General features: G+C 36.8%; 1 protein-coding gene across 15 annotated transcripts; it reads right to left on the bottom strand.

Moving 5' to 3' along the window:
- Positions 1 to 260: 260 nt before the first annotated feature.
- On the bottom strand, positions 261 to 16,852 carry LOC104892387 (hypothetical protein). 15 transcript variants are annotated; one of them, XM_010678304.4, is made up of 11 exons: positions 16,697 to 16,852; positions 13,545 to 14,051; positions 11,533 to 11,648; positions 9,000 to 9,134; positions 6,199 to 6,416; positions 5,871 to 6,122; positions 5,707 to 5,783; positions 5,246 to 5,615; positions 2,348 to 2,403; positions 843 to 904; positions 261 to 768 (listed from the first exon to the last, which is right to left on the bottom strand). In XM_010678304.4, exons 4-11 carry the CDS (start codon positions 9,085 to 9,087, stop codon positions 641 to 643), a joined length of 1,251 nt encoding a protein of 416 aa, XP_010676606.1. In that variant the 5' UTR covers positions 9,088 to 9,134; positions 11,533 to 11,648; positions 13,545 to 14,051; positions 16,697 to 16,852; the 3' UTR covers positions 261 to 640. The 15 variants fall into 15 exon arrangements, 14 of the variants coding, with proteins under 14 accessions (XP_010676606.1, XP_010676610.1, XP_048501069.1 ...); XM_010678308.4 differs by having other exon boundaries at positions 9,000 to 9,100; XM_048645112.2 differs by lacking the exon at positions 13,545 to 14,051 and having other exon boundaries at positions 9,000 to 9,100; positions 16,697 to 16,834.
- Between the last annotated feature and the right edge of the window lie 686 nt (positions 16,853 to 17,538).

The raw sequence follows: 17,538 nt of genomic DNA, 5'->3' as shown, positions 1-17,538 counted from the left end.
AATAGATACTCCAATTTAATTTGTATTATTATCAATACACAGTTTTGACCATTAATTTCTCTAATTGTCCGTTATCAAAACATTATAAAAATAAAATATTTTAAAAATATATAAAACCGTGTATGTTAACATTGGGTTTGATACACGTGTAAAAAAATAATCAAAATAGACTTCGTGAATAGAGCAAAGTTCAAAATGCAGCAAATATTAAAAACTGACTTGAGTAAAAAAAATTGTGTACATGCAGACAATACATCCTATGTACAATAAATTTTGTAATAGTTAAACCTAAACCAAGCAAGCACAATAATTTACTGTTCTGACCAACAAAATACTGTTTTTGTGTGCTCAAGTAAATGCGATAGTGTGTTACACAACCCAAGCCTCTATTACCCTGCTTATCTCCCATACTCTCTCCCGAAACTTTACCTTCCCCCAAAAAAACCAACAGGGGAAAATAAATGATTTCTCCAACAGTTTGGCAAATTCTAATTCCTGTACAAGTTGGTTCTAATCCTACAATCATGTGATATAATAGTTACAAAACTATGTTACAACCAGAACAAAAGCCCAAGAAAATTAAACTCTATATTCTGGGAATAGGACCCATGACTCCATGAGACTCTCCATAACGACAGCTCTATAAACCAGTAATTTGGTCACAGAAAGATCTGCAGAAATAACCCGCATTCAGCGCCATAGATAGAGATGCAGAAAAATCAACGACGGGATTTTTTATGAGAACTGCCATGTTCACTGTTACTATGTCTGCAAGAGTAGAGAGTACAATAAGCGACAGCTGCAATGCTTACATACAGAAAAAGAAAGAAAAGTTGACTCACAGATCATCATCATCATGTTCTTTACTCGATGAATCTTCTGTTCTTCGATAATTTTTATTGGCCTGAAAGCAGATTACATAAACCTTGTAAACGTACCACCACATAGCTGTGGACAAACTCTGATCTGCAGTTAATGACAAACAGGCTATTTTTGGGCTTTATCTAATAGAAAATTTTAACAATGCACCATGAACGATGGGTGATGTCAAGCCAGCTCAGCAGATGATGTCTTCATAATCCATAACCAAATCATAAGTGGAAGTTGCACCTCATGTGCTTGCCACAAGGTTAGTAGCCCAGGTTGTGCAATGCCACCAATCCTCACAGGTTAAACCAGGAATTCTTGAGTAGCAAGCACAGAGTTTCAAGATATCATTTTAATTTTAACTCTCACATCACTATGCACGTGCTACTCTGCTAGTGTCTTCATATAAATGACAATAACAAGACTCCAGAGGACTAGAAGATTTCAAGAAGGATGATTCATCAGATGATATCTCATAGCAAGCAAGAGAAATCAAGTAAGCATCATTTTGAAAAGAATATCAGAAATGCAGCTCATTGGGAATCGAAGATAACAACTGTTGATCAAGCTGTGAAAGGCATAAAAAGAAAATGTCAGAATTAGAATGCGGGGGGACTATTGATTCAGAAAACCTCTGTATATAATAGAAATTAGTTGCTTTGCTTTCTTGATCAGGGAGTTAACTGTAGACAGGTTAACTAAAGGTGTCTATTTGGGCTATGACCTCATAGACATTATTTTATTTTTGGGCTTCATTAATACAACTAACATGTTACCAAAAAAAAAAGATTCATCAGATGATACCAATGACAAATAGAAGTCAATCAGAATTCATCTTGAATTGATGTACTCTGCCTTCCATCAACTAGTACTTCACATAGTATGTAAATTTGGATCATCCCTAAGCACACTGGATCAGTCAGCTGCATCAATCTTCATTAGACCTGGTCTCACTTTGGTTATATACTTTCTCACATCGAAAGATGTAACTAAGAGCCAGAACTGACAGTTGACCTATTTGAACCGAAATATTGATAAACAACGTCTCGGAATAACTCTCTTTTCCTGTATAGTATAACTAAACAAAGAATGTCCAAGTGGGCCTAGGTATCTTTTTCTGCAGATGGAACTTCCATAGAAAGACTAACAGAAAGCTTGTATAACTAGAGCCATATAACTTGAGAACAATGATTGACATAAATTTTTAAGAATCAAAAACCCTTATAGTAGCTGCCTACATATATTACCAATAAACCTGCACATCAAGGAATAATTTACAATAGTTCACTAATGTCCGTATGTTTAACTATCTTCTTTGGTTATCCATTGGGCACTGGTAGTACGAGTAATTTTCAACAACACCGTACAAATGGGCAACAAGAGACTGCTTGGTGACATAAAACATAGGGTAAATCAAAATCACATCGTGTACTAAAACTCACACCAAGAACAAGATTATACATAAAGCATGCCTACTAACAGGATGGTCACCTGCTTGATGCCTTTACTGTGAGCCTCCAGGTATTCTTCGTAAGACTGCAGCAATGATACAGGTTAGCAACTTTTAATGGCTAAAAGCTACCAAATTAACGTATATATTACTATAAAGCATATCCACAAAGAAGAGAAACTAGAGCACCCTTTGCAAGTTTGCATAACTTCGAAATGTCCACCAAGGTAGATAACTACATGAGCTCAGACCCAGTAAGCCTTCAAGGCTGTAACTCAGCCAATCTAGTTATGTAAGTCATCAGGCCCAGCTAATCCAAACAAGACTAGAGCTTAGAGGCTAGACTTGTATGAACCTGATTCCAGGTCATTCTAGCTTAATCATGATGAGATTTGCTCTTTCCTTCCCCATTTTGCTTAGGGCAGAGGAGGAGGGAGGTTTATGCTTTTTCATGTGCTGTTCTTTTTTGCATTTTCAAAAAAAATTCATGTAACTGTAATTATGTTGTTTTATCTGCTTTGCTTCTAGGCTTAGACTTTCTGTCTGGTGTCAGGACCAAGCCCTAGCTCTAAGGCTTGGCATGCTTCAAGCAGAACTGAAGACCAGGGTCACAGTGTTGAGCCTTGTCTTGGACTCAGATTTATAAAAAGTCTGTAAGGTTCAGCTTGACTGGACTAGTTAAATGAGTTGTCTAGAATCTTTATATCAATGACAAGTGCAAATAAATTTGATGATACAACATTCAGCATAGCTAAAAACGTGGCAAACCAAGGTCAAAGATCCCAGGTGAGTGAGCTGGTAATTATCTGCTCTTCCAAGCCTAGCCTTAAGCAGTTGAGAGCTTAGCAAGCTCTGAATCCGTCAATAACACCCTCAATTTCAACAAGCTTAAGCACATTTCGTACATTAGCCTGATCAAACATATGTGAAGAATTTACCCTTGAATTTAAAGGACATATATCTGCAAACTGGGGTAGAAAAAGTAAACAGCAGAAATAGCTAAGTAAATTTTAAATACGATACAAGTAAAATACTTCTTAATCTCTTCAATAAATAACTGCTAGACCATGCAAGCAATTCCATAAACAAAGTCATGCTACACAAAAACTTGTATGCACACTTGTAATGAACGTTTTCCTCAACCCACATAAATATACGATTAGGAACTTATTCAAGTAATCTGACCTTTTGACTTCAAATGAAAATGCATCAGACTCAATGTCAATTGTGATACTGCTGGGTGGCTACTACTATCTACTTGGAAAAAAAGCCTGCAGCTTCCCAAAATTATAAAAGGATGAAACTCTTTCTCTTGTACGTCCTATTGTCCTTTCTTGGCTCTTCCTTTCCTCCTTAGCTTTCCTTTACTTACATATATGAATCTCTTCCGTCTCTAAGCTTTATCTTTAGCCCCTTTTCAGGCCCAGCATAAATTTCACCAAACTTGATGACCCTTTTAGTCTATAATTCCTCTTAACACCAATATCAACTGGTAGACCTTCCCCACCTAAACCCAATGTCCATAATCTACATTAACGTCATCAAAACCCACTAGCATTAGTCTCAGCATCACCGACCTCGATCCAATCATCACTTCCATTACCGACGACAAGATATCAGCTTTAGATTTTCTCTCCAGTTATACCATTCATATAATTCCAGCAATGATGAGTTAATATTTGAGTAACATGAGTTCTGTGACTGGCTCAAGGGTCAAAATCAGACAAATCCTCTACAAATAGCAATAGGATCTTCAAAACAAGTTATCTTAAAAAGACCCAAGAAAAATTAGTTAAGTTAGATAAGTGATCTCACTTCCTCGAAATTTGTGTCTCTCTCCCACAATGACTTTAAGTTCAGGTTAAGTGACCCATAACCTCGGGGAGAGGGTGGATGATATGGGAATATGGGTGATGAAGAATGTGAACACTGCAACTGGTCAGCAACAGGGTCTCGTTCTCAGGGAGGAAGGAGGCTGTGGGTGCAAGATTTAATGAACTGACATCTTATAGGCAGATTAGAGAAGAAGATTATGGAGTAAAAATGGAATTTGATCGATGATGATGTGAAAAACAGTAAAATAAAGATAGTGATTACAAGCTTTCGAGAGGCTTGTTCTCTCCCATTGAACTCTTAAAAGTTCACCCAAAATTCTACTAAATATTCAACATATTTTCTCTCTCCCTATTCCATTCTATCTATAAAAGTATTTTCTCCCTAACTCCCTAACTTATTCTTCAAAACTACTTCCTCCGTTTCTTTTTACTCGCTACACTTCTCATTTCACGGACTCCTAGGCAATTTTTGGAGAAGAGAGAGGTAGAGAGTAAAAAGAAAAGGGACCCATGTGGGAGGAGAGAGATAGAGAGAGTTTATTGCCCAAAAAAAGAAGTGTAGCAAGTAATGTGAAACTTCCCATAATGGAAAGTGTAGCGAGTAAAAAGAAACGGAGGAAGTAACTAATTATATCATACCAAAAAGTGCCCCTCTCCCAAGGCTAGTCTATTACACAAGAGAGGTCATTATGAATTGGGATAGGGAAGGGGGTGGTATTTGTTTATTTCTTCGAATTACGGACTTTCCTGTATTAGTAAAAGTTTTGAAATTTTCTACAGATTGACATGTCAGCCCCTTATGAGCTGTATTAAGTTGTGTGCATCCTCATCAGAATACACAAAATGTAAGATTATATACATGATTTTTTACATACAGAATTATTATAAATCGATGAGGAAAATTTTGGATTATGGTTTTTACATTTTCTATGGTTGTAGCAACATGGCTCAATAAAACTGACTACTACTGTTACGAATTAGTGGAAAGTTAAAAAATCTAAACCATCAGCTGAAGAAAGATCCTTATTTAGCGGGAACATATATTATATACAAGCTTCTTGAAAACTAATGAAGCTAAAGTAGGATCTCATACCATTTCAAGAAACTCGTCTTCAGAAAGAGTACTACAAAGGGGACTCCTTTCATTGGGCATCTGCCGGCCATCAACTTGAGAGGGAATTTTGTAATCAGCTGGTGAGTCTAAAGTATTTACTTTACGATGGGCATTTTTACTCAGTGAACCTTCACTTGCCATGACAGACAAACTTTCAGGAGGATATACTCCAACAGACCCATGGTGTGCTACAAGGGACCCATTAGCTTCAGTATGGTATTGATAAAGGTAGGATGGGTAAACCATCGTTTTTGTGGCCCAGGTCATATCCATAGGAGGGGACATATATCCCTCATCAGGATAACAATAACCAGACTCCACACCAGGCCTCTTCACAAAATACATATCCCTGAAATTAGAAAATTTGAATCAGATATCAGCAGGTCAAACCTTTTTTTTTTTTTTTTTGCGACCTAAACCTGTCACTTGATAGTTAATACCTTTTCAGATAAGGATCCTCTTCAGATTCTCTATCAATGAGTTGACAAAGTGCTTCACCGATTTCCTGAGACAGTTCCTGAAATTAATAGAAAAATAACTGTGACACATCCTTAGTCTGTTCAAAGATAACAAAGCAAGGACAAAATACTTCATATATCAAAACCTGGCAATCTCTGCTTATTTTGACAGGCTTGTATTCATTCAGTGGATTTTTCAGATGAAGAGTCTTATGGAATGGCAAATTACTTAACCTCAACCACTTGACCCTGAAACTCCGTCCCCATGGATTATTAGCACCAATTCCTTGAGTCCACACATTTTCTCGTCTCCGCCCAACAGAAGACATCATCTGCGCATACCCTTGGAAGAATCCGCTTGAATTGACACTAAAGATCATAATTACTTTACGTGAATTCTGCAAGACAAGTGCTACTCGATAATAATCAACATTGAGATAATGCATCATCACATCATATTGAAAGTAATCTTACATGAAAAGCTTCTTCCAGTATTGGCTCATTGATGACTTGGGTAGCCCAGATTCCCTTATCAACAGATAGTTGGATATTTTCATGATTCAAGCTCTTAATGATGAAGTACCTTGTATTGTACATTTCAACATTTACAACTATATTTGAATTGTCCGTCAGCCCCTTTTCTTCTGTCCTAGGAGGGTCTCTGTCCTCATTTGCTCTACAGCTGGAACTCTCTGAGAATATAATTCAGCCTTGTCTGAGATCAGTTAGCAAATAGAAAAATATGATTTTACTATGTATTTATACAGCACTGAACTGGTATATATAAAGTGTTAGGTTCAATTATAGATTTGTAGCCCACTAAAGAATCCCTTTTAAGCCATAGACGTAGCAGCATTATCAAAACACAAGACCTAAAAGAATGGTCAAAATAATTAGTCTAGCACATGAAAATGCAATTCAGCATTAATGACCATTATCTGCATATATGGAAAAATACAATACGATTACCTGAACCAATCAAGTGCACGGCATGGCAACCCAACCAAAAGATTAAAGTTGTTCTTGGCACCATTTCATAAAAAAAAAGGTTGTCGACATCTTCTTTTTCATTGAGTTACTGCATATAGAGCTAAGCTAGCTAAGCAGCGTAATAATGAATGTGCTGTGAACAACATTGGTCCTTTATCAGGGACAGCACTGAGAATGACAACATCACTCATTCTACTTTATGCTTTGACTGCATCTCTCATTTTACACTTGATAGAACTATAGAACATATACATCGCTAAATAAAACATTAACCCTAGTCTACATAAAAAAAACCCAGTTTCTCAAAAATCTTCTCAATTCACTGTTAAGCATAGCTTGAAAATGCAGGTTACGATCGCGGTTACGATCCCGGTGATGCAGAAACAGGGATGATGCGGTTGGCGGTGCCGCCAAATATCGGCTCAGACCATGAAATATCCCTTAAACCCCACCTAAAATGCAGTTCTTTTACACCTTTACGATGCGGGTAGTATTGGTTCATTAGATCTAAAAACCTTGTGAAAGAGTGTATAAAAGTGGGTCCTTTTCTTTTTGGTGTTAGAGAGCGACTAAGCACACTGATGTAGATGAGATTCAATCAAGGACCGACCCCGCAAGATTTTACCAACTAAACTAGATGACATCCACAAAAGAAATAACCCTTTTTTGTTTTTTAAATAGTAGAGTGAATGTGGTTGTGAGAGAGTGCGGAATAAAGTTGAGCCGACAGGTGGAGTATCGCAAGGCAAAAAGGGTAAATATGTATCCAAATTAGGAATAAAGCAAAAGTAGGAAGAACTTCAAGCAACGGATAAAAAGGGAAAATTGTAATAGACTAGCCGAGGGAGGGGCACTTTTGGTATGATATAACTAGTTAGTTTTGAAGAATAAGTTAGGGAGTTAGGGAGGAAATATCTCTATAAATAGAATGGAATAGGGAGAGAGAAAATATGTTGAATATTGAGTAGAATTTTAGGTGAACTTTTAACCGTTCAATGGGAGAGAACAAGCCTCTCAAAAGCTTGTAATCACATCTTTATTTTATTGTTTTTCACATCATCATCAGTCAAATTCCATTTTACTCCATAATCTTCTTCTTTAATCTGCCTATAAGATGTCAGATCATTACAAAAATACAAAGATTTTTAGGAACAGAGGGAGTAGATAGAAAACAATCACTTAAAATATGTTTAATAGGAAATAACTGACACACTTTCCTAAGTATGTAGGTAACCCATTGACATAGAATCTATAACATAAGACTTACGGTAAGTGTAAGCTACCATATACACTTTTGGAATACATGGAGAGTTTGTACTCGCAATAACTTATACTTCAACCGCTAAGACAAGTAGAAGCAAGAGGATTAACATAGACCTAAGATGACACACCATTTTGTGGAGGAGAAGTGAATTGGGATTATTATACTTTAAATATTAGTTTGGATTAATTTGAGAGAAGCATTAATGTTTGGATATTTTTAATATTTAAGAGAGGGGGGGGGGGGATCGACTGAGTAATTTAAGGATTTAGCAACCTACTAGATATCATTTATCCCTATTGAAGTCCATAACTTCACGGTGCAAAAGTTTTACAAATTCCATAAATGCCGTCAATGTGGGAGTAGAATAATCTAGCCAACTTGGGAGTCTCTGAGGCATCCGTCATAGGTATGTACAAGACAGTCCTCTTCAAATTATAATTCATATTTTCTGGAAAATTTTGTATGATGTAGTACTCTATTTGGTATCAAAGCTACTTCCCAGGTATCAAACACCACAAATGAAGCTCAAGTCTAATGAAGAGGGTTTATACTAAAAATATTTTTAGAAAAAACATCCAATTGGTTTGCAAAAGAGTGAAATTAACTTCTCATTAAGCACCAATAACATCAGGATTGAGCAACTCCTGCTCTCCCTAGAAAAATGAACAAGATTTCTCAAATGGGCTAAACAAGTATTAGTAAACAAAAGAAGTCATGGACACCGAAGGAGATTCAGTACAGAACCAGCAACTACAAGACGCAACCACACACATTATCAGGTACGAATTAATCTAATACTATTGAAGTATGAGAGGGAAACTCCAATCGAACTGCATGAACAGTATCAATAAGATCTGATTAGATCAAGCAGGTAGCAAAATAGAGATAATAATTTTACAAGTTAGTGACATCATGCTTGAATCTTGATCTAAAACTTTCTTTTGTAGAATAATGAATATTCTAGCAGGTAGCAGAACCCATACTGCTTGAATCAAGAAAAAAGGCGATGAAATGTCAATACCTGGTTCTTCAAAATTACCAACGTTGTGCTTCTGAGACAAGGAGGAATCAACAGTAGACACATTTTCCTTTGCAGTGTCAGCGGACATATCCAATATATTTCTGCCCAACCAATTCAATAGTTACAAGATCCAGTCTGCAGCAGCATAACCACATTTAAAGGGGAATGAAATCATCACTTCCATCTAAAACCATAATGAAAACTGAGAAAAATACAAATCAAAATAAGGGGGACAAGAGCATTGCATTGCTGATTGAAAATTTGAGGGTTCAATCATCTTTAGCAGGAATGGTATCGCCTAGGATATCTGTGTTAGTACATAATAAAATGTGAGATGTAGAAGAGTTATTGCAAAACTTCACGCCTCAAATCATCTATGTTTGACCATGAGGATCTGCCTCCTCACTCAAGTTTGAAAGCTAGCACCTTAGTAGGCCTTGCGCCTTTTACAAGCAAGATGGTTGGATATACAACACCTCATAAACCCACCCTTGATCAATGTACTACCCAGGGAATTAAAACTCTCCTGGTTCTGTAACGGATTTTGGATATGCCGTTCCGCGAAATCCCGTACGGAACGCCATAATAAAATTCACATACTTCTCGCAGCGTTGTCTGTTCCGTGAATAGAATAGAGGGATCCTTGATCAGTATGGAGTTTAGGATGTTTGATGGCGAGTGATACTTTTGAAGTTCTATTGAAGCACACCCAGACACGCACTTGGGCAGCAGACTAATGAATCCACACTCCCCTACGCGAGTAAAGGCGCAAAGAGTTAGACATAGGCACAATGTCTTGACTTAGATCACATGAGGGGGAACATGGAAGATGATGTAAAATAGAGTTAAAATTTTGCTACATGGTTTTAATATTCACTCAGGATAGAATTTACATGTTTGAAGCTAGTTAGAGTCCTTTTGTAATACTTAGTTCAAGTAGAAGGAGGATTCAAAGTGAAGACGTTCCCGTTCATCCGATGATTCTGATGCAGCGTAACCTTTTTGGTGGTTGTGAGCAATCTACAAGGAATTTTTCAACGATTCTTTTTTTGTTGGATTGCTAACATCTTGAAGTTTCACCCTACAAAAGTACAAATTTTGGTGAGATTTCATGAAGGAACGAAGTCGCAGTAGCCTTCAACTTGGGACGTGATTTTGGAAACAGTTTTATCGGTTTTGTATAGCTGTACAGCTGTACTATTAGTGCGATTTTTGTAAGCTTAATGAGCTTAAGCTAAACTTTTGTAAGAATGCAGGTGACACAAGAGGCTATCAAGTATCAACCTATGTGCTTGAGGTGGCTAGTTGAGCTACTTTGGACCTCGCCCATTCAAGGAGGAAACCTCCTCCTACTTTCCGCCAGAAATGACGAGTTATGGGAGATGCGTGCTTCACTTCTGAGCAGCAGCCTTTTTTGACCAACTTGTAACGTTTTCGCATTGGTTGGATCATTCTTCAAGTGAGGAAACCTTCCTGTTGGTTCCAAGCAAGTTTAAAGGCAACCAATAGCAAAAAAGATCAGATTTTTGAGAGTGCGCCAGCCAGAATTCTGTTTTGCTTAGTGTAGAAGTTTTTCTTATTTCTTTTATTATTTTAAGGCTTTCGCTGCTGTATAATACTCTATAAATACCCTTAAGGTATTAACTTTAAAGATCTGTGTTGTTGCTGAACGAAATAGTCAGCTTGGAGCTTGTTATATAGTTGTTAACTCTAAAGTGCACTAGACTGCAATCTTGTGTGTAAATCTTGAACCGAGACTTCAAGGGAACCTCTTCAAATCGAGATTTGGAAGCCTATCTTTATTGCTTTCTTTCATTATTGTCTCTTGAACATAAAAGCACAAAAATAAAATTGAGTTAATGGAGTGCATAAATGATATACATCAGAAAAGCAATTAAGGAATGGGTGGTAGACCAGCCTGTAAGTTATGGATTCGGGTGGTGTTTCCAAGTTGGAGGAGTCGGATGTGTGGAGATGGATGAGTTAGGAAGAGGCTACAACTGCTACAAGTATTGTGTATATCGATGTGATGTAAGCTAAGTTGCGGCAAGGGAAACAAATACCCGTGAAGTATCTTACACTCCAGTGCGGCAGCTGGCATGTCCATGTGGGTCAACATGAATCTTTGCTTTGCTTTTGTGGGTCAACATGAATTGTATAACTTAAAAGATTTGAAATGGCCATGTTGACATCAGGAAGGGGGACATCCAGGAGGCGTAACGTGAAGCGAAATACACCATTCGCTTCCATAAAGTAACCAAAAAGAATTCCAGCCATAAAAATTCTATCATTCCTCTCCAAACAATTCAGCCACATAATGCTTACCCAGCGGAAAATGCTTCGGCTTTTTCACCTATTAGACCATACCTAGATGAATTTGAATAAATCGGAAACCATCTACACTTATAAGAGCTTATTGTAATTTTAAATTGAACTCGAGTAGCCCTACCTTTCGCTTTCTAGACTTCAGGAATCATATTTGAAAATGAACCGAAACAGTAAATGGAACAATTTTACAACAATCCGCAGTTACCTTTGCCAAAGGAACAACACCTTGTGAAATGCAAATTTGTCACATGTATTGAGCTTCCCCTATCTAGCATCCAATGCAAAGGCTTTCATCTGCTTCAGATTTTAAGCTTTCCAGTTCTAGATAGAAAGAGAAAGAGGAAAAATATGTAAAGCCATTAAAGGTGCATGTAATAAAAATCCATAAGATAAAGATGCAAAGAATCAACCAACCACACTCTCCTACCTGGAACCTGACACAAAAGCAGATTCAAGGATTCTTAACAAGCTAGTAAGCTCACCTAACTCCTGAGTCTTGAGCATGGAGGTCCCTCCTAAGTTGAAATTTTCAGTAAAAATTATCACTACCCTGACTCAAAGAAAGAAAATTGGTGTTCAATGAGAATTGACAGTCTATGAGAGAGGGAAAAATGACACAAGAGCTGCTCCCGAGCTCAAAAATCCTCCCGAAGAACATTGCCCTCAACATTACCCACCTTATACTTAACCCAGGGTGCAAAGTGCCTCTAGTGGAAAATGCCACAACCACTTACCCACTAGAGAGTGATACTTCTGTTTTAGACACCAAATTACCAAATTCAGGCATTTAACACCTTATATAGACACCCAGAATCCCATCTCACAATTTGATCCCTCTCAACCTCATCTAACCCAAACCACAGAGAAATCCTCATAGGCCTCACCAATCTTCTGGCTACAATCACCAGAAGCTTAACGGAGTAAAGAAAATACAAAAAGGTACATTAGAAAGACAAGTCTAAATGACAGTCATACAACCCTCTAAAATAAACAGTCTCTTCCAACCATACAACATCCAAGAACCTCCTACACAACTAGATCCAATAAACTACTCCACCGGGGTTAAAGGGAGGGCAGAATTTGTGAGAGGCAAATCATGGTTGATACACCCGGCAACTCGGCAAGTAAAGCGACCTTATAATAGCTTGTGAGAGAAACCTGAGACCCCGTTACCACAGCCCATCCTTTCCATTGAATGCCATATCTGCGTGGATCACTCTGTGACAAAGAGAATCCAGCTCTAGGCCAAAGTGGAAAATGCCACAATCACTTATGACTTACTCACTAGGGTGATGTTCAAAGACACCATATTACCAAAAACCAAGCACTTTGCACCCTCGATCAACACACATGATCCCATCTCACAAATTGATCCTTCTCCTCCTCCTCTACAGCAGACCATGATAACCCTCATAGGTCTGTCCAATCTTTTAGCTGCATCCATCATAAGCTTAAAGGGGAAAAGAAAATACAACCAAGTCCAACAAAGTACTCCACTGGGGTTAAAGTTTAATGGCCGACCAAGGTAAGTACGAGGCAGATCATGGTTGATACACTCAGCCAACCAAAAAACAAGTAACCAGTGAGATGGAACTTCAAGAGGTGTTTAATCATTAATAATCATATTTAGTCAAATAAAATGGATAAACAGTTAGTTCATAAAAATTTGGCCAAATTAAGTCTCCACATACTTGTAAATCTCGTTATATCATGAAAATGCCAACCTATTTATCATTAATTAGTTAAAACCCAAGCTGCAAGCCTGCAACTCATTAATTTTTCTTAAACATCAATATTAAGGCTTGTATTAAACTCTGAAGGGAGGTCAACTCTTAACTAGGATATCAAGGGAAAATATTAAGAAAAGACAATGGAAGTGAATCTACAGAGAACTATAAGTAGTTGCTAGGTTTGCCACAGAATCCAATGATCTAGAATTTACATCAATGAAACTTTCCCCAAAATTTATTATTCGAGCTATAGTATTCTCTGAAACGACACACTTACTTATTTGGTGGAAGATTGCAATAATTCAAGTATCAAATAAACGTAATAATGAAAGTAAACATACTACATTTTATAACTAAATCCTAGTATGCCGCGTAGTGTGCTTGATTCTCAATAGCATAAAAAAGGGGATTTACTAATGGATTAGATTTTGAGAACAATAAGGTAAGTAATAACTACAGAAACTAAGTAGAGAAACAGTAGGCATACCTCAGGGTAAAAAAAAAAAGTGTGGATCTCAGTATGGTAGATTGGGAATATGGAGCAATAGTTAGGTGAGAAAGGGAGAGGAGATATAGATATTATAGAATATTAATAGAATTTTTATGGAATGGGAGCGTATCATTGTCTATAGATCTAGCGAAAACTATGGATCGTCCGTCCAGCCCAGAATGACAAAGGCCTCCTTTTTCTCTTTCATTAACTCGGCTCGGTCTTCATCTATTTTACTTAACCCAATGTTTATTCTGCATTAAGCAAATAAAACCATCAATGCAATACACAACTTATTCTTTTATGAAAGGGGAAGAATAAGGGAAGTGTAAATAAATTTCAATTAAAGATTCAAGTCCAATCTGCTTCTCTATTTGATATACTATGCCGACCATTGTTCTGAAGTAGTTAGCACTGATTTCCTTTCCTTGTCTTTTAAGCTATTACTTTACACACGGCCGACAAGTAAAGGTGGCACAAGGAGCAGCACAAACGAACAGGTTCCTATAGATTCACATCATTGTGTTAAGAAAATACACTATACCTGCTTTACAAGTGTCAAATAACGCAATTCATAGTCATTTGAGAACCCCAACCTCTTCGGTGCAATTAGTAGGAACCCTTACAAATTATCTCACAAGACTTTCTCATACATTGAGGATCCAATATAAGCAGCCAACTATCCCATTTGATAAGGGTTGAGAACCAACCTATGTCCACTAGAACTATGAAACAATCCTACTAGGACTTGTTCAAGAAAGACGCATAATTAAGAAAACGAAGCATTTTTAATTACAATAGACTTCTAGTTACTCCCTCGTTCTCTTTAATCTCCCGATTTTGTAATTTTGCACTATTCACATATTCCACTTGGACCATCATTTCTAATGAAGATTGAATAAAAATGTCGTCATGTGAGATTTTGTTAAATTCATCTCATTCATCAAAATATCAACTTTATATATTACTTATTGATAATATTCATGGTCAAAAATATTTTAACAATAATATGATACTAAACCAAGATAATATTTCTATGTGATATAGCAACAATAAGTCTTCTGAATCATGCCTCATTAACCTGCATGGTCATCCATGTCGAACAAAACCAAAACAAGCAACAATTAAAACCACTTTGTTGTGCCTTCACAGACCAGAAGAGATGCCCAACAGTGCGGACCAATCCAGCCAGCCCGCCTCTTGGGCCGTGTGGGCTGAGCCCGCAAAAAGTCCGGTCCAACTCGAACCATGAAATTGGTGGGTGGATAGTGGGACAGATTTTTTAAGCCCAAAGCCCGCAACTAAAATCGCCCAGCCCGGTCCACAAAAGCCCGGTACTAAAACCCCTCAACCCAGTCCACGAAAGCGGTCCAGCCAAGCTCATTTCAACAAAATTGTGTATATTTTAATCAAATTGTATACATTTTAATCAAATTGAATATATTATAATTCAATCAAATTCAAAAATAATGAAATTATTCATTAATATTAATAATTTTATATATTTTAATTAATATTAAAGGTTTTATGTAACAATAATAAATGATTATATAACTTTGAAAAAAAAAATCTCATGCCAGCCCGCTAAGCCCATGAACCGTGAAAACCGATAACAGACCGGTTTGGGCTAAGATTTTCAGCTTGTGGACCAGCCCACCCAAACCGTGAATTTCACGGTCCGGTCTTGGGCCGTGAAATCTCAGCTCGGCCCACTGGGGCCCACGGACCGGCCCGCACCAGTAGACATCTCTAGACCAGATAATTGTGCCCTCAAACACCACAAGGTCGTGTGACTCACATAGTTCCTCAAAAAGGCACGCAATTAAGTGCACAACTTTGGCTATGCTACACTTAATCCGCACAATGCTACACACGTTTACTCAATTCCTCCCATGACCACAATGCCATAGCATATACTCTATAATTATTTAAATATGTGAATTTTCTCATGGTTAATACATGTTATCGTGTTATGTTTTGCTGAAAACCGCATATGTTAAAGTTTAAACAATGAAGTCCATCGAATGTCCTAAATTACTTCTTCTTTTTCTTTCCCTCTAAACACTTTTTGACCCCACCATAATAAGGTAAAGGAATATAAGGCTGTGTTCTTTTGGACTGAATTGAATTGAATTTGTTTTAAGTGAAGTGAAATGAATGAAAACTGTGAGAGGAAACTAACTTAACTGAACTGAACAAAACTGAAATGAACTGAACTAAACTAAAATGAACTGAATTTGTCCGAAGTGAAGTGAATTTTTATTAATTCAGTCCAAAAGAACAAATCCTAAGATTGAGTAAAGTGCAAAAATATCATACTCCTTCCATCTGTAGCAAAATTTAATGTTCAGGCTTTTTGTAAAGATTAAACAATAATGATACAGCAACAAAAATTAAAAGAAAGCGTGAGGATGGAGATAGAAAAGTAAGAGAAAGTGTAAGAATTGAGATAGGAAAACTTTACTAAGAAACAAAATGGTGTAATATTTTGGAAGTCTAATTAGGGCAAGCATGAATAATTCAATTATTCAATCCTAAATTCCTAACCATTTCCATTTAGCTTCCAAAATCACATTATCATAGCAAATCTTCACATATTCATCAAACAACAAACCATTATGAAACTCAAAACACCAAGAAATCCCAATAACCGCATTCCCAAGTTGAATCCACATAAACATACCCTAAATGGTAATCATCTCTTTCTATCACCAATTGTCCAAAAAGAGACCAATTGAATTGAAGTCTTTAAATTATATACCAATTCAACCAAAACAAAACAAAAAACCACGACTCCTAAAATAGCAACATTCACATCTCACTTTTTCAAGAATGTACTTTATCAAGCAATAACCAAAGCGAATCATAGTACTTTATTATCTCCAATTATCAAGCGAAATAAATAGCTAGTAGAACAAACTTCATAAATTAAGTATTTCGGTATCTAGTCTAACTTAAACCTCGTTTAATTAGTAACTCCTTCACAATTACCATAAAATAAAGAAAAGAAAACAAATTCTACTCAATATCTGAAGATAAACTGAATTAGATACTCTCAGTATCAAAATTATGAACAAAAATTGAAGATTAAATAAAAGAAATGCTAAGTTATAAAAATAAAAAATAAAAAAAAGAGTAAATAAGCGTACCTGAGAGTAGGGAAGGAGAGAGAAAGAGACGTTTGTTTGAGAGAGAGAGAGATGCGAAGAGAGGGAAAACTCACTAGCCAAGACTAGAGAGATTTACAGGAAAATTCGAAACTTCCAACAGAATTAGATAAGAAGTTTTTCACGATAATTGACACTTGACAGTAGTCACCGGTGATCATGGGTCGGGTCGGGTCGAGTCGGGGTTCGACTAAAATTATTAGCCCGTTTTGAGCCGAAGCTGCGGGCCGGGTCAAGGTTCGCATCAAAAAACTACGCTAATGCTCATTGTTTCGAGTCGGATCTACCGGGCTTTTTGGGTCATTTTCGAATTAGAACAAGATTTGGCCTCCTTTCCAAATCTAGATTGCCCATTGCCCAAAAAATCGAAATGGCCCGACCGTAGGCCGAAAAATCGTGTCCAAAACCCAACCATTTCGGGTCAGGCTCGACTTGATCACCTATAAATGATAGTTGACATGCCTATTTTGCTTCCAAAAACAATTGACTCGCTTATTGTTCTATTTTTGTGGCACTGTTCTTTTGAGCTGATGAGTCGAACGAAACAGAATCAACATAACCTAAAAGCTAAAGCGCTCTTGGGGCATCACATAAGATAACTACAAATGGAAATATTAAATGAATGTAAACATTAATTTGTCTGTTGACATATGATTTTGGGATACATTTCAATATATATACCATTTTAGGAAATATTATTAGTGCTTATCGAAATACTCGAGGTTTCCTCTAGCAATAATAATAATAACATCAACAACAATAACAATAACAATAGTAATAATAATTTAATAACAATATAATAATGAATTGGTCGAACTAAACTG

The sequence above is a fragment of the Beta vulgaris genome, chromosome 5, assembly GCF_026745355.1.
Source record: "Beta vulgaris subsp. vulgaris cultivar EL10 chromosome 5, EL10.2, whole genome shotgun sequence".
NCBI classification, from domain to species: Eukaryota; Viridiplantae; Streptophyta; class Magnoliopsida; order Caryophyllales; family Amaranthaceae; genus Beta; species Beta vulgaris.
This window is presented reverse-complemented; position numbering and strand designations above follow the sequence as displayed.